General features: G+C 54.1%; 2 protein-coding genes across 5 annotated transcripts in view; both read right to left on the minus strand.

Moving 5' to 3' along the window:
- Positions 1 to 1,962: 1,962 nt before the first annotated feature.
- On the minus strand, positions 1,963 to 5,399 carry SLC25A1 (solute carrier family 25 member 1). The gene is made up of 9 exons (XM_049619748.1): positions 5,130 to 5,399; positions 4,682 to 4,789; positions 4,423 to 4,522; positions 4,206 to 4,344; positions 3,644 to 3,728; positions 3,397 to 3,501; positions 3,077 to 3,192; positions 2,915 to 2,988; positions 1,963 to 2,696 (listed from the first exon to the last, which is right to left on the minus strand). Exons 1-9 carry the CDS (start codon positions 5,212 to 5,214, stop codon positions 2,582 to 2,584), a joined length of 927 nt encoding a protein of 308 aa, XP_049475705.1. The 5' UTR covers positions 5,215 to 5,399; the 3' UTR covers positions 1,963 to 2,581.
- Positions 5,400 to 5,899: 500 nt separating this feature from the next.
- Positions 5,900 to 23,743, minus strand: part of CLTCL1 (clathrin heavy chain like 1) — a 103,639-nt gene continuing 85,795 nt past the window's right edge. For 2 of the 4 annotated variants that reach the window (XM_049619723.1, XM_049619727.1), the window contains 10 exons: positions 22,510 to 22,674; positions 21,039 to 21,146; positions 18,149 to 18,316; positions 17,923 to 18,072; positions 14,368 to 14,499; positions 13,890 to 14,000; positions 13,452 to 13,622; positions 10,302 to 10,523; positions 7,238 to 7,313; positions 5,900 to 6,432 (listed from right to left, as the gene is read on the minus strand). In XM_049619723.1, coding sequence (XP_049475680.1) covers positions 6,314 to 6,432; positions 7,238 to 7,313; positions 10,302 to 10,523; positions 13,452 to 13,622; positions 13,890 to 14,000; positions 14,368 to 14,499; positions 17,923 to 18,072; positions 18,149 to 18,316; positions 21,039 to 21,146; positions 22,510 to 22,674 — 1,422 coding nt within the window. In that variant the 3' untranslated portion in view covers positions 5,900 to 6,313. Of the gene's footprint in view, positions 6,433 to 6,648; positions 6,689 to 7,237; positions 7,314 to 10,301; positions 10,524 to 13,451; positions 13,623 to 13,889; positions 14,001 to 14,367; positions 14,500 to 17,922; positions 18,073 to 18,148; positions 18,317 to 21,038; positions 21,147 to 22,509; positions 22,675 to 23,743 lie in introns of all 4 variants that reach the window. The other 2 variants (XM_049619726.1, XM_049619725.1) reach the window with 2 other exon arrangements.

Below are 23,743 nucleotides of genomic sequence, written 5' to 3' on the forward strand. Positions count from 1 at the left end.
AAGTTGAGTCTGTTCTACCTCCCAGTTACTTGGAAGATCTGTACACATCTCTGCCCCTTTGCCCCCATTACCACAAGGGCAAGGGGCAGCTGCCATCAGCCTCCTCTCTGCAACTTATGAGGTCTTGGTTAAATGCAGCTGGGCTCCTTCCAGGTCCCTGCCTGCCTATTCAGCTGCTCTCTGCCTGCTCACTTCCCTCCAGCCTTGCTGGCCTTCTCTCAGCCTGGACACCACAAGCACTTTCCTGCACACAGGATACCCCTCCCCTCCTGTTCCCCTTCCCTCAGGTCTTTGCTCCAAGAACTGAGGCTGCCTACTAATTCAGGTGATAAATGAAGGGGGTGGGGTTGCCTCCACCAGGGTGGGTGGCTCTTTTGTAATCACAGGCCCTGGGGACACAAATCCAGTTTAGTCTTTTCTGGCTGGGCTACTTGCTGTCCACGTAGTGCTGTGTGACACAGGAGAGGACACTTGGACTATGGCAGGGTCCCTGCCCCTCCTGGAGGGAGAGGAATGGGGGCTAGATTGTTCATGGGTGGGAGTCCCCATGCCCTACTGTCAGTGCAGCCTCAGCCCCATCCTCTCCGTGAAGGGTGAAGGGGACAGGCCTCTGGGATGCTGGTGTGTAGTCAGTGAATGGATACCATTCCTGGAGGTCACTATTGAGGTCACTGAGTCCCCTCAGGGCTCAGCTGCTGGGCTTGGCCTGCTCTAGAAACTACCTGGAACTTTTGCAAATAACTTCCTGCAACCCCAAGAAAAAAAAGCTACATGTTCAAGGGTTTACGGTGTTAGACATTGTTCTAAGCACCTTATGGGGATAGGGTGGGTTCTTCTGTCAACCCAGTTCATATTAGGAAACTGAGGTTAGGTGACTTGCCCAAGTCGCATAGTGATGAAATGAGAAGCCAGGGGTCTTTCTGTTCCCTACCACTGCCCAAAGATGCTGCCTGCTGTATATCTTCCTAGCCTTGGTGGCCTGTGCCACAGGCCAGCACTGCCCATCACAACAGCAAAGTTCCTGAGGCCCAGAGCCAGTGGCCTATGGCTGAGCTTGCATGCCCTGTGTGTGGGGGAGACAGCCTGTGGCCCCCGTGGGCAGGCAAGCTTTGCTGTGGGGCCCTTTCTCCTCAGTGGTGGCCAAGATTGGTTTCTCCTGAGAGCATTGAGTGTGCACAGCCAGTCCTTCAAAACTGTTTCCCTTGTGCCCCCTAAGCCCACAACTGGCCCTCAATCTGTCCCAGATCTCCTGTATCCCCAGAGTCCAGGGATCTGGGTGTTGTGTAGATTGTGGCAGTGGGACACTCTCCCCTTAAAGGAGCAGCTCTAGAGACCAGACCTGCTTACTGACAGTCTCTGTTGGCAAGTTATTTCCCAGTCTGAGCCAAACCCTTGAATGACTCTTACCCATGGATCATTTGGACAGGAAAGTGCCTTCTGCCCCCACATAGCCAGGGGCCCTGGTTTATCCCATCCTACTGTAGGGTCAGCCAGGGTAAAGGAGTGAGGAAAGGCCCCCTGCTCAGAGACTCAGGGGACCAGAAATTGGATGCCCCAAGCACTTCCCCAGAAACAGACCACTTCACAGAGAAACCATGGGTGGGGGAGGGTGGCGCGCCCAGCAGCACTCTCTCCCAGACTCAAACCCTGGTGTGGGGCAGTTCACTCTGCCCACTCAGTGCTGCCTTCCAGGTGACCCTGAGGGCATGCCCACCTGCTGACCCTGCAGGACCTAGCTCACAGGCCACAAACATGGCCTGGACAGAGTCTAAATGTTTCTTGGTTTGATGGTGCCAGGTCTCTTGGGGGCTAACACTGGCCATAGCTGGCTTACCCACCGGCCTGCCTGCTGCCCTGCTTCCCTGTCAGTGTCCTCAGGTGAGGGGGTATGCCTGCTCTTTGCAGAGGCAAGGCCGTCATTATTCACCTGTGCACAGATGGGCCCACACAGGGACAGGAAGCTGCAACAGGATCCGGTTTATTCGGCCTTGGGAGGGTGGTCCTGAGAGTGGCGGGTGCCACCCTGTCCCGGGCAGAGGGAGGGCCCAAGGGCCAGTTAAGGCCAGTGGCGGGAGAAGCAGGGGGCACATAGCCCCTGGAATGCGGTGAGGCCAGGCTGAGGCCCGGAGGCAGCTGTGGTAGGCCGGGACAGGTGCCCCTGCTGCCCAGGGTGGAAGGCACCGGGCTGGGACCGGGCCATGGCTACAGGGCCGTGGACCCAAGCCACATGGGCACCCCGGGGAAGCGGGGCACAGGGTCACATGACACAGAACATGAAACACAGGCACACGGCTCATGAGTAAGCACATGGACAAGTGGGCACAGATTCACAGGCCAGAGGGTCACCCAGCCTTGGCCAGACACATGGACTCAATGGTGGTGTCATACACACCACAGGGGACACACAGCACTAAGGGACATGTGGACTCAATGGCTACAGGGTACAGACCCAGGCCATGGAGTGCAAGGAATAGGGAAAAGGGGCCTTTTGGCACGACTGCACTGGAATCGTGAGACGAGGGCAGTGGGGACTGGTCTGGAGGTGCCTGGGGGCAACCCCCATGCAGACCCCCTAAGGGACTCAGTCTGTCTTCCACACTTTGTTGAGAAGCTTCACCACTTCATCATAGATGACAAACACGATGGCCACATCCAGGCAGACCCGGCCCAGGCGGGGGATGGTGCCCTTGTAGAATCTGGGGTTGGGGGGAGGTAGGAGGTGAGGAGGCAGAGGAAGTACAGTGTCCCTGGGAAGTGAGGGTGGGTCCTGACATTGGAGGGACAAGGGCAGGTGCCTAAAGGTAGGAGCCCTAGGGGATAGCCTGGGGCTGGCAGCAGGAATGGGGTGAGGCCCGCTTAGAAGGCCAGGGAGGGTCTGGGGTGGGGACCACAGCCCTGCCCCTCCCCCACTCACGCCTTGAGCCCCTCATTCCTCAGGATCTGCAAGCCACAGTCCCATGTGTTCCGGTATTTGTGTGCCTCCAGGCCCTGCAGGACAGCAGCACAGCACAGGGCTCAGTGGCTAGCCCAGCCCCTCGAAGCAAACCCTCCACCCCCTTCGTGGTCCCACCCCCACCTGCATCCGGGTCTTGATCACGTCCAGAGGAGTGTTCCCGAAGACACTGGCTGCGCCAGCAACAGCTCCAAACACTCCGGTTATCAGTGGGTTCATGGGCTTGTTGGGGTTGTCCCCTGGATGTGGGTGGGGGTTGCAATCAGAAAATTATGGGAGGGCAAAAGGGAGGGTTCTTCAGGGCTGGGAGGAGCATGGACCGGAGCCAATGAACGTGGGTGCCCCAGGAGGCAGGGTCCTGGCAGAGAGGACTGAAGAGGAAGAGCCTAATTCAGAGTGGTTGGAGGTGGAGTCTTGGGGCAGCGGACCCAACAGATACATACCTCTGTACCAGTTGCGCAGGGAGGTCATGACGAAGAAGCGGATGGCCTGGTTAGACCCCTGCTTCAGCACGGTGGCTGTGAGGCCCTGGTAGGTCCCCTTCAGCCCTAGGGGCAGGTAGGCATCGGAGTTACACTGGGGCCTTCGTGGGGGAGTGGCGCACCAGAGCACCAAAGCAGGAAGGGGAAGTGCAGGCTGGCCTGGCCAAGGTACCTGACCCTACCTGAGGAGGAAGACATTACAGCTCACCTTGTTCCCGAATAATCTCCCTGACCCCATGGAAGAATCCTCTGTACTTAGGGTTTGGGGAGGTCTGGTCGTGGATGAACTTCACCTGTGAGAGGGAAGCAAAGGCACTGGCTTCCAGGACGCCACTGAAGGGCATACCTGGCCCATTGGCTTGCGGGCCCAGGGCCCACAGAGATCAGACCAGGGCTGGTGATGCAGCTCTTCACCTGGAAAGAGCCACCCAAAGCCACCGAGGGATACAAGGCCCCAGGAAACAAGAGGGTTGGCCTTACTAAAGAGTCTCTGCAGTTATGTTTGCTGGTATTTGCCACAGCTTAGGCAGTAAACATGTGTTATCTTATGCTTTCTGTTTATAAAAGTTTTTTTAAAAACCCTAACGTCAGTTGTCCCATTGCCTTCAGGACAGAGTCCAGTCTCCACAGGAGGCCCTTCCTGCACACTCTGCCCAGCTTCTGCAGGGCACTCTCTACCTCGATGGTCTTCATGGAGCACTAGGGCAGGATGGTCCCCGCCACCCCATCACCCCTCTGCACACCTTATCACCTGCTGAGACCCTCCCCACCTTGATGGTCTCCATAGGGCACACGACCACCACGGCTTCAGCCACGCCGGCACCCAGGCCACACAGCAGCCCCCGTGTGCTGTCCAGGCGGCCCTGGGGATCTCGCATGTGGTTGCTGAGGAACTCAAACATCCCGAACCTGGGAATGGGAGGCAGTGGGATGAGAAGGGCAGCAGCCGCCAGGATGCCCTCCCTCGGCCACCGGAGACCACCTCACCTGACGGCCGCTTTGGGGATGGAGCCGTAGAGCAGGGAGCTGAGGCCTCGGTACAGGCCCAGGACGCCATGGCTGCGGACCGTCTGCCGCACGCAGTCCCCTGGAGGAGGGGGCGTTCAGCGACCCTCTACCGCCCTAGAGACCACCTTTCGCACCTCCCCACAGCCCGCCTCGTTTGCCCCCCGAGCGCAGGTCCTGGCCGTACCCTCCGGGTGCCAGCCCTCTCGGTGCCGTCCCCTGCCAGCAGCCCTCTACTCACCGATGCCCCGGTACCGCGGCGGGTGCGAGCGCTCGTCCAGCTGCAGCTGTGTCTTTACATACTCGGTGGGGAAGGTGATGCAAATCTCGATGCCGCCCGCCAGGCCGCCTGCGGGGACCAGAGACCCGGACCCTGAGACCACCTTCTGGCGGTCGGACTGCCCCGCCCACCGCCGCTGGCGCCCCGGCCCCTCCCCCGCCCCGGACTTTGTCCGGCTCCTCTGGTGTAGGGGAGGCCCGGCAGCCTCCCCCACCCCACCCACGTTGTCCTGGCTAGGTTCGGCGGGACTACCCGCAGGCTGAGTCCCCACGCTCTGGCTGAGGACCGGGGCCGCGCCCCCCGCCCGACCCGGAAGTGAGGCGGGGCCTCTGCGTCCCGGGCCCACCCGGAAGCGCGGCGGGGCCGATGGAGAGGGCAAGCCGGGGGTCCGCGTCCCGGAGGGGCCCACCTGCCAAGATCGCCTTCCCTGGGTGCGTCAGCTTGGCTTTCCCAGACGCGGGCGCGGCGGCCGCCAGAGCGCGGGGCGCGGCCATGGCAGGCGGGGAGGCGGGGCGCCCGGCGTCGGCTTCGGGTCCGAGCCTCCGGCTCTCGGCGTTCGGTCGGCGGCGGCGGCGGCGGCGGCGGCGGCGACGACAAACGGTTATGGCCCGGAGGGCGGGGCGGTCGCGTCAGCTCCAGGGCTCCGCCTCGCGTGGTCCGAGCCGGGCCCCGCCTCCAGCCCGCCCCGTTTTGCCGGCAGGGAAACTGAGGCCGGGGCGGGGCAAGCGAGGCAGGCGCCTGGGCGGGGTCGACAGCCCAGCCAATAGCGGAGCCCGGGGTCCTTGGGAGGCGGTGCTGTGCCGGGCCTGGAGCTGTGGGTCAAGGTGCAGTTTCTAAAACCCGCCCCGGCATCAGGCAGAATCCGGCACGAGAAGGAGCAGGTCTCATTGCAGCTGCCTGAACGACCGGATCCCCGGTTGGGGGTGGAGAGAAGGGCCGACCCACCCCCGGGGACACAGGGATCTAGCCCCATCCCTGAAGTTTGGCATTCCCACACCCGACGGTCTGTGAGGCTACCACTCCCGCTACGGGATTTGGAGCTCCGTGCGGAGCTCGCAGGAAAAGACCCCCAATATACCCTGGCTATCTCCCCCTGGGCAGACGCAGGTTCTCATCCCCAAAGAGGCCCCAGCCAATCTTTTGTCCCCTGCTACCCACACCAGCACCAAGCAGGGAAGCTTTGCCTTGATAAACCGACTTTAATATTCATGATAAGTAGGAGGCTCAGAGCTAGTTAGAAGGTTCGTTCAGTTGGGTCTGCAGAGTGGCCTGGCAATTCTGCCAGTGCTGAGTGAAGACCAGGTGTCCCTCCCACCAAGGGCAAGAAATCCTCGGGGAGAACGCCCCAGGAATGCCTGGCTCCAGCCAGAGGACCTGGAGGCAGAAGTCCACCCAAGTTGGTCTTCTTGGGCAGTGTCTCCCCTGGCCTCCTCAGGGTATTCCGGATGGCTCAGAGGCGGCCATCCCTGAGCCTCAGCAAAAATAAATAACGTCCAGGTGTCCCTGCTGCCCATCAGGGTCCTCTGTGCTTCTGCAGTGACATGCTCCTTGAGGTTAATAACCCCATAGAGGCATGTTGCCACTGAGCGCCCACTACACGCTGAAGCCGTACACAGGAGGCTGGGCGAAGGCAGGTGCAGCAGCATATCCATAGGGGAAGCCAGCAGGGGCAGGGCCTGCAGCAGGGCCTGCTGTCAGCATCAGCTGCTGGCCTGCAGAGGGAGAAGCAGAGGGTGAGCAGAGCTCCTGCTGCCCAGGAGAGGACAGGGGCCCAAGGAGCAGCGTGGCAGACCAGCCCTGACCACCCAAGGTTCAGGCACTGGAGAACAGGTGCCTGGGGGCAAGGACAGTGGGAGTTGCTGTTGTGGGGCCAGCCACAGAGGCTGGCCAGGCTAGAGGGTAAGCTAGTCCCCAAATGGGACACTTACTTAGCTCAACTGGCTGGGTCTCAATCATGCCCATCAAAATCTAAAAAAACCAGATTGACATTAATGGTGGTGGTGGTAGGGGCACAATGACCCTGAAGAAGACACAGTTGGCAGGAGACTTGAGACCAGGCTCACATGCTACGTGCTCACCACACCCTCAGGCCTTTGTTAGTCCTGCAATGCACTCCAGAACCCAAAGCGCCTTGGTGCAGTGGACACCAACCAATTTGTCTGCTCAACAGCCAGGCCATCCAGGCAGGCTCTCAAGTCAAAGCCAGCAGCAGCCTTGCTGCCTGGGACCAGGCAGAGCAGCACACAGCAGCAGCTCAGAGTTGGGCAGTTGCTAGGCACAAGGAACAGGCAAGGGCACCCTCACAGAAGGCAGGTGCCCTCAGAAAATGGAGGACAATGGCCATGCTTCTTCAACATTCCTGGATACACTGACCTTCCCCACACCCAGCAGCCATGTGGTCCTTCTGTCCCCCACCCTGTCCATCCCCTCTCTGATCTGAAGCCCAGTCAGGGAATCACTTTCCCTACTCTTCCCTCCCTAGGAACAGGGGACTAGGGGCAATGGGGTGCTACCTACCAAACAAGAGAGGGGCGGGCTCCACCACATGTTCCTCTTGCTTGCGTAGGCTCTCCGAGGCATCCAGTCTGTCTACCTGCAAAGAGGCAAGAGCACTCGAGTGCCTGCCTGACAGGCTGCCTGCAGTCTGGGCCAGGAGGTGAATGTGGGGCCGGGAGGCAAATACACAGCCTCCAGGAAAGTCAGAGCTGAGGGTGGTTACAGGGCAGATGCTATATCTGCAGTGACCCCTGATCCACAAGGTGAAGCCTCTGTAACTGGGTAGACATGGAGTGCCCACTGGGGCCCTGGTGATCCCTAACTGCAATTCCAGCCCAGTGCTTTCCAAGTGGGCACTTGGCTGCTTGGTGCACCAGAGCAATGGCCAGTGACTGCAGGCTACACATGCAGCACAGCTCACAGGGCTAGGTTCTCCTCTGGATACAGGGGTACTGCCAAGACAATGTAGCACTTCTTACATCCAGCTAGTCCAGGCTGCCCACCCCTTCAGAGGAGGCCAGTCACCTCATATCTGGGACATCCCACCTGGCAGGGAGGATGTGTCACCTTAGAGGTGGGGGCAGGGACAGCCATCAGAGGTCAGGCTGCCTCCCTGCTTTTCCTCAAGGCTTCACAAGGGGCTGTCCTACGTGGTACCCACAGGCTGCAGCAGACACATGGATGGAGAGGGAACAGAGCAAAGTGGTGCCAGGGACCTGAGGAGCAAACAGCACTATGCGAGTGGGGGCAACAGCAACTGTGTGTCTGGGACCCCCCTAAACAAGCACTCAAGTCAGAAAGAAGAAAAAATTATGTGCCCTGTGTACACTCAGACCTGGGAGAGATCAGGCTAGGCACCAGAACCCTAACAGAACAGCCCTGTCACTGGCCCTGTGCGCTCCCCTCCCTTTCCCTCCTTGGGACCAGAGCTGAGGTGAGGAAGGAACAAGACAGTGCAATGGACTTGCAATCTATACTCTCTGCCTTCAGTTGGCTGACACTCAGGCTGAGGTCTAAGCTAGGCCTGTACCCTCCACTGGGAGAGCCAGGGGGTTTGGGCATGTGAGTTTTTCTCAGACGGATGGCCCTCAAGCTTCCCAAATGAATCAAGAGGCTCTGGGTGAAGTTCTCCAGTCAGGAAGGGGTGTGGTCTTCTTGTCTGGGCCCTTCCACCTCCGAGCAGTCTAGTCTGTCGGGCCCCAGCCCAGATCCCAGAGCTGCCTAAGAAACCCATATGGAGCCCATCCTATCCCCAACATGATAGGCACCAAGCCTGGTGCTGGTTGAGAGGCATGTGGGCAGCAGTGAGACCAAGCGCCACAGTAGCTCTTGCCTTCTTCAAGGACTAGGGGACATGTCTGGGGACCCTGGGCCAGGGAGCAGGTCCTTCCAGCAGGAAGGCAGCTTTAGACCAAATACACTGTCCCATTCTGAATTAGCTATGCAGTCACAGTGTTGACCAAGGTGACACGGTTGCCAGGATGACCTCCATCACTACAGAGAGGGAGTGTGTTCCCCCCAAGTCCTTGGGGCTCCCTGGAGGTCCCAACCCCTGCAGTAATGAAGGTCTGAGTGGCACGAGTTCCTCTTATGTTAACTCATGGGCCTTGACTCTAGGAAGAGACTCAAGCCATATGCATCCTTCTTTATTCTGGAGCACAGCAGACAAACTGCTTCCAGGTTAAGACAACTTCTGGATGGGAAAAGCAGAAACCATGGAGCACTTTCTGAAGACAAGCTCCAACACAGCACAGACACTTCCTTTGAGGAGCTGCCATCCACTGTAGTTGAGGAACGAGGGACTCTTGTAAATCCAACCAGTCTATGTCCCCTAGGAGCCTGAAGATGGTCAGCACATGGTCAGCACTATCTCTCCCTATCCCCTGAAGAGTCCTGGGAGACCTCCCACTCAGATGTGCTGTGTAAATGGGACTAGGACACACTCTGGCATTCCCTCCTCCAGCAGCAGGGAGATGGCCTTGCACCCCTTGACAGGGGCTGGGCAGCTCCCAGGAGGCTCTGCAGGTGGCAGAGTAAGCCCTTACAGGCCAAAGCTGGCAGCCAGACCCCACCACCACCCCACACCTGTGCTTCTTGTTTCTTCCATAAACCCCACACTAACTCCTAGAGGCCACTCTCCTCCCTCACACTACTGAAAGAGGCCCTAGCCTAGTGGCTTCTTGGCATCGTGGGGTGTCCTTGTGGCTAGAAGAAGGATAGGTGTATGGCTGGATGGGCCAGTAGGTGCTGCTGAGCGTCAGCTTTTCTGCAGCCTTAGAAACAAACCAGATTAGGTGACAAGGGTCTCTGGACAGTGCCTCAGCTAGGTCCCAGACAGGGACCTAGGGCTTCAACACACAGGGAGAGTTAAAATCAGATACTCTCATCTTGTTAAACAGCTCATCAACCTGCAAAGAAAGCCAGAGTGGGCCACCAAGGCCACAAACTGACATCTAGAGTGGCAGAAGCAACAAAGTAAGACATGAATATGGCCTCAGGACCAGGGAGACGTGGGTCTGAGCCCATGTCTTCATCTATCAGCTTTGGATCCGAACCCACACCTGCAGTCATAGAGGGGATGACTACCTACCTGTCAAGGTGTTAACATTCCTACTAAGTGCTTGGCAAAAGGGGGGTTACCACGACAGGTCTGCCAATGAATGCACCCCAAAATCCACTGGAGGCGTGCTGAGAGGTAAACAGACCATACAGAGCCCATGGACCGTGTGCTGGAGCTCTGCCAGCTGGTGCCACTGTTCTCACCCCACAGAGCCCTGGTCTGTGGGCAAACACACCCCCTGTGTGCCCTGGCAGTGTGCGGGAGACCTGATGCAAGTCCCCTGTGGGGAGGGGCTCAGTTCTACCCAGAGCCCCCAAGGTGATTTTCTAGAAGAGGTTAATATTAGGCACAAAACCACTCAACTGTGAAGGCACGAGGCATCTCTCAAAGGTGGACAGGGCTGGTTGGACAACCTGGATTGGTCCCCCAGAGGCCACGGGCCATCAGAGGACCTCTATAGACCTGAGCTAGAGTCATAGCTGTGCCACATGGTGGCAAGGGAGCCACAGCAGAGCCCACACTTACTTTGCTAAGATACTCTCTCATCACCTGGATGAAGTAGGGCATGGCCAGGTCAACGAGGTTGTGTCTCCAGGCCAGCTCCAGCACCACATCCGGAGGAAGCAGGTCGTAGCAGGTGAAGAGAGAGGCCGCGAAGCACTCTCGCTTGCCCTCTTCCAGGAACCACTGCAGCAACTTCTCAGCCAGCTCGGCATCTCTAGACTCTGCAGCATGCTGCATGGCATCCTGCAACCAAGGCAGACGCACAGCTCAGGTCCACTCTGCCTTGTGCTACCTGAGGCACTTTCTGAGTTGGTAGGACACAGAATGGTGCCAGGCCCCACAAAGGACATCCTCGCCTGCAGAAGGGTCCCTGTGCCTCGGCTGCCCTCTGGTAGGCTGGAGTACCAGCTCCAGGAGAGCCATGGAGGGCACCAAGCGTACTCCTGGCAGCAGACTCTCACAGACCTGCCGAAATACCAAGAGGGAGGTGGCACACACGGGTGCAGGTGCCCTGGGAGACAGGCTCTGGCCTTGCAGCCCTACTGGCATGCAGAGGGGGTGCATGGGGTTGCCCATTGAAAGGGGATGGTAACAGAGCTAGCAAGGCTTCCAGTAAAGGCCGGGGTTATTATGCTTGGGTCAACAACCAGCGCTACCCTTCTGGACTCAACATGCAGCAGCTACAAGGGATAAAGCCAGTGCTCAAGAAATAGCAATTTTCAGGGGCGCCTGGGTGGCTCGGTCGGTTGAGTGTCCGACTTCGGCTCAGGTCATGATCTCACAGTCCGTGAGTTCGAGCCCCGCGTCGGGCTCTGTGCTGACAGCTCAGAGCCTGGAGCCTGTTTCAGATTCTGTGTCTCCCTCTCTCTGTGACCCTCCCCCGTTCATGCTCTGTCTCTCTCTGTCTCAAAAATAAATAAAAACGTTTAAAAAAAAATTAAAAAAAAAAAAAAGAAATAGCAATTTTCCCTTTCTTCCTGACATAAAAAAAGTACCTTCAAAAGTCCCTAATCGCTTTCACATTTGCAGATTTGTCTAAAACATAAAGAATCATACCCGCCTAGTGATAGCCATCAGTAAATTAGTAATTTCTATTTTCTAGCCACAATGGTGAGAAATGAATGACCTAAACTCTGCCAGTGCACGCGTTAGCTCTCTACCTCATCCCCATCCCTCAACCTCCTTCCCAAACCACTGGCAGCACTTGCCAGGGCCCTGCTCCAGGTCCTTGCCCTGCCCTTCACCATCCCTAGCCTGTGACTATACCTCTGCAGAGTGTTCTTCACTCATGGGCATGAGGGCCCCCTAACCCTCACTTTCCCATGTCCTGACATGTTCCCTCATGCCCCTCTAGTCTTGTGGCTCCTCAACAGTCCCAGCCTCCCACATGCAGTTACTCTGCCAGCTCCTCAGGTAGAGTGCACACTCTCCAAGGTGGCTGCCCTGATGGCTGAGTGACCACTGGGCTTTTACACCCAACCTCTGCAATCTGGAAAGCATGCTTATTGTCTTACAACTGTCCTAGAAGCCAGCACCGGCCACTCACTAACCCCCCAGGTGGCACACTGTGAACCACCCATCCTCCCAGGACTTCCATGCAGGGTGGGCTCTGCTGCCAAGGCATGACTGACACTTGTGTGTAGGGTCGGGGCCTGTGCATCATAGGCTCTGCAACACCACCTTGGCCTCCACCTACTAGATGTAGTACCACACCCTCACGTGTGACAACCAATCCCCTGGGGGTCAGAGTCACCCTTGCTGAGAACAAGGGTATTGGAATGTATGCCAACATTTTTCTGCCTGTGGCTTTGTCCTTGTGGATTCTCTTCGTGGCACACGTTGCTCGGAGTGGGACTGGTTTGGAAGAGGACAAATGCCCTTTTGGCAGTTCTCACACACTGCTCACTTGCTCATTGTCCGATTGATAGGGGTCATGCACTCAAGATGCTGGCGTGCACACTGGCAGGTTGGGGCAGCTGGGACCCCCTACCTGGGGGCAGCTTCCCTCTAGTGTGTTGGAGCCCTGCTGCCACCTCCCAGAGTCAGCATCTGAGTACCCTGATGAGCTGTCTGTGAGCTCCCTCTGCAGGGTCCTGTAAGCACCCCACGAAGGACCACGAGCACTGTCACGAAAAGTGAAGAGATGTTACCTAACAGTCCCAAACTGGAGGTAACAACTTGGGATGAAGCCTGACATGCCCCTGATGTCCAGAGTTCTCTAGCCTCAGCCCATGTGCTATGAGAGAGAGATGCATGCCCACATCCTAGGAAGGTACTCAGGGATGCCAAGGACAGTTCTGGGATTAACACCTTTAGGTGAAGCTCATGGCCTTGAGAAAAGGCTCCCCAGGGGAAACAGCACATGGAACCCTTGGAAATCAGCTTAGCCACACAGCACATTACAACAATGGCCCTCTTGTGCAATTGCACTTTACCCCACTGGGGAGATGTTGAGGTCAGGTGGAACGAAGGTAATGCCTTCAAGGGCCTGGGATCTCTCCAAGAAGCCCACCCTGGCTTTCAGATGCCCAGATCCAGATCCAGACCTGAGAATGGTACTTAGCCACTGCTTAAGGGCAGACACAAGTATTTTGAATTTGATTTTCACTTTGGTGTTTTTATTCCCCACATATGGATTGATCAAAAACAAAATAGGTGCCAAGTGAATGCTGCCACACTGTTTGGGACAGCGAAACTCACAAACAACTGCCAGGAAAGATTCAACTCCATGGGAGCTATTCTTTTGATCCAAATACCATTTTTAAAAAAATGTTATTTATTTTTAGAGACAGTGAGCAAGAGAGAGCACATGTGCATCCGTACACACAAGCAGGGGAGGGGTACAGAGAGAGGGATGAGAGAATTCCAAGCAGGCTCTGCGCTGACACAGGGCTCGAACTCAAGAACCATGAAATCATGACCTGAGCCAAAACCAAGAGATGGAAGCTTGACCAATGGAGCCACCTGGGCGCTCCTTAATCCAAATAACTTTAAAGAAGCTCTATATTAATGACAGATAAGGATCCTTAGTCTGTGTTCTAAAAACACTTCCTCCTTAACATAATCCTCCCTGTCGCCCCACAAATGTCTCCCGGTAGGGGGCTGTGACCATCTCACACCCCCCAAAACATCAGGAAGCACACAGGGTGGGGAGGTCATTGGGACACCAACCTTGTAGAGATGGTCCTTCTTGCAGAGCTCCACGCTCTGGGCCCACCGGTTGTTGCCCTTGTATAGATAAGCCGCAATGCGCCTGAACTCAATCAGCTGGTGCTTCTCCAACCTCTGTGCCAGGGCAATGTTGTCAAAGTTGTCGTAGGCATCGATAGATGCCCTCAAACCCTAGAAAGAGGTGGCCTTTCCGTGGGTGAGGGACATAGTGGAACAGGCAACCAGGAATTACTCACTGGCCTCAGAAAGGCCCCTCCCCATCCATCCGTGGGGCCTATGGGGCCCACAACCCTTCCTCTGCAAGGTCAGCCCTCTGAGAAGAGGGCTGGTGCAGAGAAGGGCTCTCTAGTCCCCGAGTGCCCAACACTAGCTGCATGGGTCCCTGAGGCACAGAAGGAGCTGCAACTTCCCTCTGATAGAACACACACCCACACCCACCTGGTAATCCTCCTCTTCTGTCAGTAGGTGGTTGAGGGCCTCATTCACACTCTTGTTGTTGTGGCTCTGGACTGACCGCAGGTAAGGCTTCACTAGGGGCAACTGGCCTGCCTGACGAGTCAGGAGAATGGTTAGGGCACTTGGGTAAGTCATCAGGGCACTAAGTTTGGGGCCCCATGGCACACTGATGGACCAGTGTGTACAGCCCAGTTCCAGGTCTCCTGGACAACTACAACTGGCATGCTCTACACACACTAACACATGAAGAGCTTCCTGGGTTACTGAGTAAATGTCAATTTCATTTATGAACATTTTGGCTGAAATACAAAGCTACATCTGAAACCTAAAAGCAGTTTGATACATTTAATATTTACATTTTCTGGGGACTGATTTAAAAAATTGATTATTAAGGTATTATCATTCACATGACCTTGGCCCAACACACCCTTCTCTGGCCCTGGGATGCTGGCTGACTCACCTTTGAAAAGAAGCCAACAGTCCGGGTATGGTCCAGCCGGGGTGCAAGCACAAGCAACAGGTCATTTATGAGCAGAGGTTTGTAATCCAAATAGAACTGCAGGGCTTTATAGTAGAGCTCCACATTAGCAACCTGCAGGTCAGGGAAGAGCTGAGGGTCAGCCCATGTCAATCCCCGGGTTGCCCCACTCACCTAAGATGCCGTACAATCCACCAGAACTTCTGGTTTTTGCCCAGGTGCACTTTATTAGTGAGGCTGGACTGCCCCTTTTAAGACCAAATGTGCCCCGTTTCCCATCTCTGTGACATTTTTCTCCTCAGCACTTGCATCTCAATGACCTAAGAGGCTGGCCTTTGTTTCTTGATTCATTGCAGTATCTGACGTGGGGTCGATGCTCAGCTAGTATCTGTTGAGTGAATGCATGAGGGGTAACAAGCCAGGATAAACCCAAACACCAAAACATGGTTTTATCCAAGCAAGATTCCCCCAGTCCTCCCTGGGAAGCTCAGGCTGAGCAGCAGCAAATCCTGTTATGTTTCCACTGCTCTCAGACAAGACACCACGATGTTCAGACCAGGCATCCTGGTAGGCAGAGGAGGGCTGAGTCTCTCCAGGCTGACCCTGTGCCCCCAGGAAGGCCACCCTCCCAGGCTTTCTGACTGTAGGGCCTTGTGTTCAGAGGAGAGCAAGGTGACTCCTGCCTCCAGAAGGACTGTGCCAGGTTAGTGGTGATGAGCATGTCCAAAGGAACATACAAAGGTGCAGGGGTACACACAGGGCATGGGAACACTAGAGCCATACTGGGTGGGGGGGGTGGGCGCATGGGAGCTCTCTAGTAATACCAGGTCCAGGTGAGCTAGCAGCAATGTGGGCCCGTGACATCTGCAGACCAAATGGTGGGGGAGATGACTGTCCATAGCTCTGCCCATTACTGGTACTCTTGCTGGTTACTGACTTTACCCTCCTCTCCCCTCCCTAACTTCCATGTGCCCCTCAGAGCAGAGCAGTCACTGTCACCACAGATTCTGACCTAGAATAGCCTCAGGGTCCGTGGTGCTGCCCTTGTGGGTGCAAAGGAGAGCAGTGCCCCCCACCCCCTCCCCTGGGCATACTGCATCAGAGCTCTCGAACTGCTAATCTTCCGGCCAGGCCCTTTTACTCAGTGGTATCTGGACCCGATCAATGGTCGCCAGCCAGACTAAATGTGTAATAAGCAGAAAGGACCGTGGGGACATAAGGTGGGGTGGATGGGCAAGGGCACACTGGGTAACTTTCCTTGACTTTTGATCAAGTCCTTGCAGCCTTCATTAAAGCATGACCAGAGTGTCCCATATCCTTCTGGTTGGATGGCTTAAGACAGAGCACAATTGGCCATGCTCTTCCCCCACTGCAGTGACTGTGAAGCTGGACAAGAGCCGGCCCCACCACTCTGGGTGTGGATCAATGGACATGTGTTGTGTTGGACTGAGCTGCTGATCTGGAGGCATCTGGCACCCTCTAAAGAATCCACTGCTCCCATCTAGGGCACTGGCATCTGCACGGCACCCTCCTGTGGAGCCATGTACCAGGATGAGAGCACCAACACAGCCATACCCACTTGTGCAGTTGGTAAGGATGGCTACTACTACGCAAGGCCTAGGGACAGGGAATTATTCCTATTTTGAAGAAAAGAAAACTGAGGCTCAAGGGTGACCAGCTAGGGTGCGCTGGTTCCTGACACTGCGCTACCTGTGAGAGGCACCTGCTGTTGGCTGGGCACTTGCCACTGAACACTTGGCAGGCAGGAAACGTGTCCATTTTATGGATGGGGTCACCGAGGTTGATAGTGATGACACCAGCTCAAAGTGACAGAGATAGCAAATGGCTGAGCCAGGATGTAACACTGGTCACCCCTGCCTGGCCCTCCACCACTCAGTCCTGTGGCCAGGCTATTCTAAAGCTCTCCTGTTGTGTACCCACAGTACCAACAATGTCCTCTCAGGCAGGCCACCATGCCTGCTGGTGTCCTCCACCTCCTTCTCTCCTCCACATGTTGAGCTCATAGGAGTCTCCCACATGGCAGACAGGCAGAGGCACTGGTGTTGTACTAAGAACAGAACTCAGATGTCACCTGCATGAACACTGTTTTCCCACAAGACAGTCTCGTCCATGAGCATGTGACCTGGGACCCAAGACGCCATGCTGACCTCCATCTCTCTTCAGAAATCTGCTGATCCTGACCACCATCAGGGTAGATTGCACTTGGGTCATGGGCCACATCAGCTGCCTGGACAACTCCAACGCTCCAGACACCACTAAGAAACAAAAAGTACTGCCACCTCAACCATGGCACATCATCAATTTTAAAATGCACCCTGATAGCATTCAAGTTAATGTGAGAAAAGCACACCTAGAACTGATCAGGTATGTGTTTTCCAGCATGTTATTCATGTGTGCTAGGGCCTTCTCTTCTATTAGCCTGCCCTTCCATTAGCAACCTGCAGACCCTGTACAGGGTGGGATGTGTGTCAAATGGCCAGTGATCTCACTGATTATGCTGAATAGCACTGATGTGTGTGACCTCAGATGCTGAGACCTGGGTAGGTACCCCACCTGTCACCCACACCTCCACTCAGCAGTCATATGTGGAACAGAAGACAGATGGCCCTCTGATCCAGATGTAAGGAGCCCGTGCCCCCACCTTGGGAGCAACACGACAGAGACATGGTCAGAATGCTATCTTTCACTGACAGACAGCAAACAGGAGACCTGTGGGCAAGTTATTCATGAAAAGCCACTGGAACAAAATGAGGACACTCAAAGCAAAAGACCCAGAGACTGATGACAGAAAGCTTCACCTCCTAGGCTTCTAATATACACACAGAGCTCGCAAAGAAGGAGAGGCTTGGAGGCAAGGCCTACTCTGATCCCAGAAACAAAACAGCAGAGGCCCGCTTGGTGCATGCCCCCAGACCTGACCTCTTCCAACAGTATCTGGCAGCTAGTAGAATAGCCTGGCAAGCACCCTGGTTTAGCATGACTAGACTATGGGAGGATAGAGGCTCCTAGGAAGAGTGGGGACCCAGAGGCCAGTAGATCTGGGCTCATGACTCCACCTCTGTCAGGAGCCTGTGTTCTCTGGAGCTGGAAGTTTTGGAGGGGGAGATATAAAGAAAAAATATGCCAGAAGGTAGAAAATATGAAACAATATGATAGGAAATGATATAGACCGGGTCTGGAGGTGGGAGTCCCTCCAGAGGGCAGAAGGAAGAGCAAACGCCAGGGTCTGGCTGTCCAGGACCCTGTGTGAGAGCAGGGTGGGGAGAATGGTCCTGGACCTCACCCCTTGCCTGTTGCCTAGCTGTGGGGCCCTAGGCCAGTCACTACCCACCCTAAGCATCTGTTCCCTGTTCCCTTTGTGCAGATGGAATCACCACCACCTGCACAGAGGGCAGTGAGACTCTGACAAGATGATGGCAACATGCCCTGAGGCACACACACTGGCATTTGGCCCACCTGCCCCCAGGACAGGCTGGGCAACAGCAGGCAGGAGCGGATGCTTGGGCACTCTCTTACCTTGGCAATGACATCCTTGAATTGCCCTTCCCTCCAGGCATCAGTAGGGTGATTGATCATGGTAAGGACGGCATTATCGTACTCTTCGTACTTGTCATAGAGGAACACCAGCTCTGCCCAGAGGTGCGCCTGCTCGGCAGCTCTCAGCACCTGCAGGGACAGCCATGGGTTAGGCTTGTGCCACACATGCACATGGCAGCTAGAACCCCGAGGATGGCTAGATTACCTTTGGGATGTTGACTCGGGACCAGAAGAGCTCCAGGTGCTCTGGCATCTTCTGAGGCTTGAATTTGGAGTAGAGGATGGCCAGTTCTGTGAACATGCCCATGTGGGCCCGCTCCAGGCCCAGGGCTGCCTCCAGCAGGGAGATCAGTTCCTCAAAGTAGCCCCGATCCTGACAGACCAACAGATATGCTTGGGGTAGGGGTAAATGCACCTGGGGTGGCCAGCCTTGCTCCCTCTCAGTTATACACTCTGGTTCCAGCCTGCCAACATGCCTGAGCTCAGTCTGACTGGTTCCCATCACATTAATGCCAGAAAACCTCAAGGGTCATCCCCAGAGGGCTATTTCACACCCTCCTCACTCCCTGTCTTCACTCTGTGGATAACCTTGTTCCTGCTTCACTGAGAAATGGAAGCTATCAGAAGCAAAAGCTTATGTTGACCCTATTAGCATCTGTACCTGTTTGTGTTCCTGCTTAGGATCCAGCCAGCCTGGAACCCAGGCCCCAGCTCCTGCCACCTACTGGGGCTGCTGGGCCAGCAACGGTCTTCTTTTCTCTTGGCATCAGCTTCTCCCTCCACAGCTTGCCTTTAGCAAACATCCTGCTAATTCTCCCATCCAGAAATAATCTTTTTTAACCCCATGGTCCCTACCAGTGCCATCCCATTTTTCTACTCCCTTTTGTAGCAAGTTCCTGACAAGGCAGGACCCTGTCTGGCTAACTGTCCCTCCCTCCTGTGCACAGCTACTCAGATGCCTTGTTCTCTGGAGCTTCTTCTTACTTTATCCCAACCCATGCTGGAGGGCCCTGGACTCGCTTTCTGCTCTTCTTTATCTGCTATCACCCCTCATGACCTCACTTAGTTGTGTGTCTTTATGTCCCATCTGTGTGCCATCTGTGTGTCCTATTTCATTTCTCTAGCTGGGTTTCTTCTCTAAATACCAGGCCCTGTTTCCATCTCCCACCTCTGGCACCTCTATATGAACATCTGATTGGCAGTTCAAACTTGGTATGTCCAAAACTTAATCCCTGTCCTTCCCTTCCACCAGCCTCTGCCTTTAGTCTTCCCCATGTCCACTGGTGAGAACTCTATCTCTAGTTGTTCAGGCCTGAAATAAATGGAGTCATCCTGGACTTTTCTCTCTCACCCACACACAATCCACTAACATATCAATTTGGCTGCACACTTAAAACACCCCCCAAACCTGATCGCCTGAGCACTTCTAACCCCACATCACCTGCCCCAGTGTTCTCCCGGCTGCCACCTGCCCCCTCCCCCTTTCTCCCTGCCCCAGGAAAAGTCTATTCTCAACATGCAAGCCAGAATGGCCCCTTACCTTCAGGTCCTATGTCCTGCTGTGAGTCCTTCATGATGATCTGTGTCCCCCAGGGCCCTTCCTCAAATACCTGGCACATTCCTGCCTCTGGACTCTGCCCTGGCTGCTGACCCTTCCACTCAAATATCCCCATGACCAGACCCCTCAATTTCTCCAGGTCTCTATTCAGTTTTGGCCTCTCAGTTAGTATGACCTTGATGGCCCCTTCATGAAGCTCTACCCAGGCACTCCACTGTCGCTGTTACTCATCACTTCCAAACATGACGTTTGTTGCCTGTCAACCTCACTGAATGTAAATTCAACTGAATGTGGGTTTTTCTGTTATGTACACTGATACCATTATCTAGAATAATGCCCAGCACATGGCAGGTACTCCACCATTTGCTGAACAAATGAAGTATTCTGTAAGCCACCAAACTGCTTTATTACTTTCTCTGTTTATAGTTTTACTTCTCTAACTTCTGTGGAATAGGAAAGCATATGTCACTAAGAAGTCATCAAGCTTAGCTTGGCATTTTATTTTATTTTATTTTTTTATTTTTTATTTTTTTAAAGTTTATTTTTGAGACAGAGAGAGACAGAGCATGAACGGGGGAGGGGCAGAGAGAGTGGGAGACACAGAATCGGAGGCAGGCTCCAGGCTCCGAGCCACCAGCCCAGAGCCCGACGCGGGGCTCAAACTCACGGACCGTGAGATCGTGACCTGAGCTGAAGTCGGACGCTTAACCGACTGAGCCACACAGGCGCCCCTAGCTTGGCATTTTAGACTCCAGTGGTACCCATGCTCACAAGCTCACAGGCCCCTTGAACCCTGTGACTCACTAAGTTCCCTCCAGTCCTTATTGTCCACTCAGTGAGAGAGGCTGGGGCTTGAGTTCCATGGGAACAGTACTGCTGAGCAAAATCAAACCTTTAGTCTGCTATGCTGACCCCACTAGGTATGACCACACAGTTCCAGGACTCCCATAAGCAGAGGCCCAGGCCCCAAACACACTGATGTGTGTCAACCACTTGACAGTGAAACTTAACTATGACACTGACACGGACAGCTCCCACCCTTCAAAGTTCTCCTGGGGTTCCCTCCCCTGGACTGTCATATGTCCTCTGTCTCTATGGCACCTGATAATCATACCCTCTGTGGGCCACACACTCTGGGCGACTGGGGTATAGGCTGTGGCTCTGCCATGACTGGGTCACAGTGTTCCCAGCAAGTTACCCAATGGTTATCCACATGTGCAAGCCACTGTCTGGGCTTCTGAAGGTCCAAGGACACAAGAGAAGGGGGCGTACTCCTTTTGTGTTAAAACCCCATTTGTGTTAAAAACACAAATACCAGCCAGCAGTGAGGTCCAAGAGATCTAACATACCAATATGATTTATGGACAGCATATGGATTTATGTCTAGCACATGAAAAGGCTTTCCCATAGAGACAGTGCTTCGTATGCCTACCCATGGATGTGATAAGGGAATGAGTGTCCCTTTATTTGGAGCATTTAAGTCGCACTAATCATCTCCACTGCCAGTAGAGATCACTTCTGGCCAGAGACTAATTACCTGGTAATAGCGTATCAGCTCCTCCAGCTCATCTGCGTGAATGACAATGTGAAGACCACACAGTTGTGCAAGGCGGAACTCCTGCCCATCCACGCATGCAAAGCATACCTATCGGAAGGAAGGCCAGACAGCATGAGTGTTCCCAAGAAAGGGCACAGTGCCACAACAGCTGGCTTCCAGGGATGCAACTACAAATGAAGAAATAGCAGCAAACAGCGTTTTTAAAGTTAGATTCTGAGTAAGTAAGTAACTGAAAGGTGAGCTGTGTGAGACTGGGAGGAACAATAATGACATTTCTAATCTGCAGGCCAAGGGGGTGTTTGAGACCAGAGAGAAGAGGGATCATGAATTACTTCTATACCCTGAGATGTGGAGGTCTCTCTGGGTGACAGGGAAGCAAAGCTGGAATTTCAGGTTTGGGACTTGAAAACAGTTTTACAAAGCTCAAGAATAACTGTCAATGGAGCACAGTAGATCTGAGTACTGTTTATACAGGAGGAGCTTTCATAAATATATATATATTTTTTTTCATAAATATTTTTTAAACTGAACTTTTGTTTTAGGCATTCTGCAGTATGGGCACTTAATGACAAGCTCCGAGAAGTGGAAGAACCTCTTGGGCTTCTGCTCAAAAGGACTCAGAAAGGGCCTTTAAGCTGCTCTTCTTTCAAGGGCTAAAGAGAGACCTCATACCTATAGGCAGAGCTGGCAGAAAACCCAGAAAAAAAAAAATCACATAACCCAGCAAAAACTGGTCATTACCCTGAGACACAATTGTTACTCACTATTTTTCTTGTTATATAGCACTCACCAGATCTCTCTCTCACATACTCACAGAATGGAATTACACTTGACATTCTACTTACTACACATTTCTCACAGAATACTTGAAACCTCTTCTTCTGTAACCTCCTGTTCATTTTGGTAGCATTGCAATATGTACACTATTTAGCCATGCCCTTGATATTGGACATTTAGGTGGGTTTTAATCTTTTATTAAGTAATACTTCAGAGATTCATTGAAGCTAAATCTTTTGCACTTCTCTTTACAAACATTTTTCTACTCACAGAGGATTCTGATATCATCAGAGAGCTCGCTATAAGACAACATGCCCTACCAATTTACTACAAGAGACCAAAATGCCAACTTACATTGATTATACCACTAATAAGGTCATATGATTTTAAAAAAATATTTTAAATTATGATATGACTTCTCATACTGATAATTCCATGCTATTAAGACAACTTCTGGGAGATGATTGGTCGAACACAGGGTTCTCTAGGGCCTTTGCCTCAACCACAAATGCTAGCTTATGAGGGTCTCTGAGCCTTCCTGAAGACTCAGAATCCTACCTGGACAAGGCAGGCATCCAGACACATCCCAGCTGGCACAAGAGTGTGGAGGAAGGAAGGATAAGGCAGGAAGGCCTGGGAGACTAGTGGTCTCCTGGAGACTTCCTATGCTTACCTCCTTCCACGTCCGGGTGCTGTTGGCTTTGCAGCTGCTGTCCACGGCTGCCTGATACTCTCCAAGGTGGACCAGGGTGGAAGCCAGGCGGGCAAAGTTAGAAACACTGCTGTAGAGCAGCTTGGCAGCCTCATACATTCCTTCCTCGTAACAGCGGTCTCCAACCTATGAACAACCGAGTAGCTTTCTGAGCCCTTCTTAAATGGTAAGATTCTCTAGAGTTGGTTTAAAGTTTCTAAGTGACAGGGGTGTTCTCAAAGAACACAGGTGTTTTGTTTTCAAAGAAGATGAGTATCTTTCTGATTACACAGCAGCCTGGGCCACCACAGAACTTCTGAAGAAGGAAGTGTGCCACTGAGCCTGTGGTCTCCACCTACCTGCTCCTGTGTATACTGGCTGTCATCTCCCACATCTGTACCCCAGTAGGCCTGGCCTCAGAGCTGTGCTCCTTGCTGCTTCAAGGCCAGTCCCCTCCTCCCCAGTAACAGCTGCCCACCAGAGAATAGCCTGCCAGGGATCACACACCAGCCCTCGTTCTTGCTGTCATCCACAGATCTCCCTCATTTCGAGACAGCTTTAGCTTTCTTTGACTACCTCTGCTCTGAGGACCTGTGTTCCTCATGACAACAGGCGGTTACTATCAGGTGCCACCCCTGGGAAGCCTAGCACAAGAACCCATTCTCTGCCTGCCACCTCCCTTTCTTTCCAGCTCACCGCCTCCAGCACCCCACCACTCCCATCTATACCCTGCCAACTCTCCTCCCAGCTTGCCAGCTGTTGGCAAGCCATGTGACTCTCCCCTCACTCCCTTGGTTATACTTGGCTTTGTTCACTCAGTCAAACCCCAGTCCTATTCAGAGTGGTTCTCTGTCAACTCCACACCTGGGACTGCAGAGCTAAATTCAAACAGTGCTGCCCAGGCTCTCTTCAATTTATGACAGTGATCCCAGAGGAGCTCCCAACACTAGCAATTCTCAACCCAGGTACTTACTCCTTGTACACCATTTCCTATCTCCCCTCCCCAAATCCAGCAGCTCAAGCTGAGGAGACAGACACAACCAGAAGAACCCTTCCATAAGCACTAGGACTGAGACTTTCCCCTAGCTGCATCTTTGGCCCTCACCTGGCCACCAAATCCAACTCCATTGTGCACATGACCCCAGCCCCTCTCCTCTGTAACCCCTGGCAGAGATTTCTCCCTCTGTACTAAATCACTCCTACAAGCTTAAGGAAT

This window comes from Panthera uncia (genome assembly GCF_023721935.1).
Source record: "Panthera uncia isolate 11264 chromosome D3 unlocalized genomic scaffold, Puncia_PCG_1.0 HiC_scaffold_8, whole genome shotgun sequence".
NCBI classification, from domain to species: domain Eukaryota; kingdom Metazoa; phylum Chordata; class Mammalia; order Carnivora; family Felidae; genus Panthera; species Panthera uncia.

Excerpts from the sequence above, each read along its gene's own strand:
- SLC25A1 (XM_049619748.1), bottom strand. The coding sequence starts at position 5,214 with ATGGCCGCGCCCCGCGCTCTGGCGGCCGCCGCGCCCGCGTCTGGGAAA. Across the intron at positions 4,790-5,129 it reads AGGGAAGGCGATCTTGGCAG|GCGGCCTGGCGGGCGGCATC; the intron begins GTGGGCCCCTCC and ends TGGTCCCCGCAG. Across the intron at positions 4,345-4,422 it reads ATCCCCAAAGCGGCCGTCAG|GTTCGGGATGTTTGAGTTCC; the intron begins GTGAGGTGGTCT and ends TCCCATTCCCAG.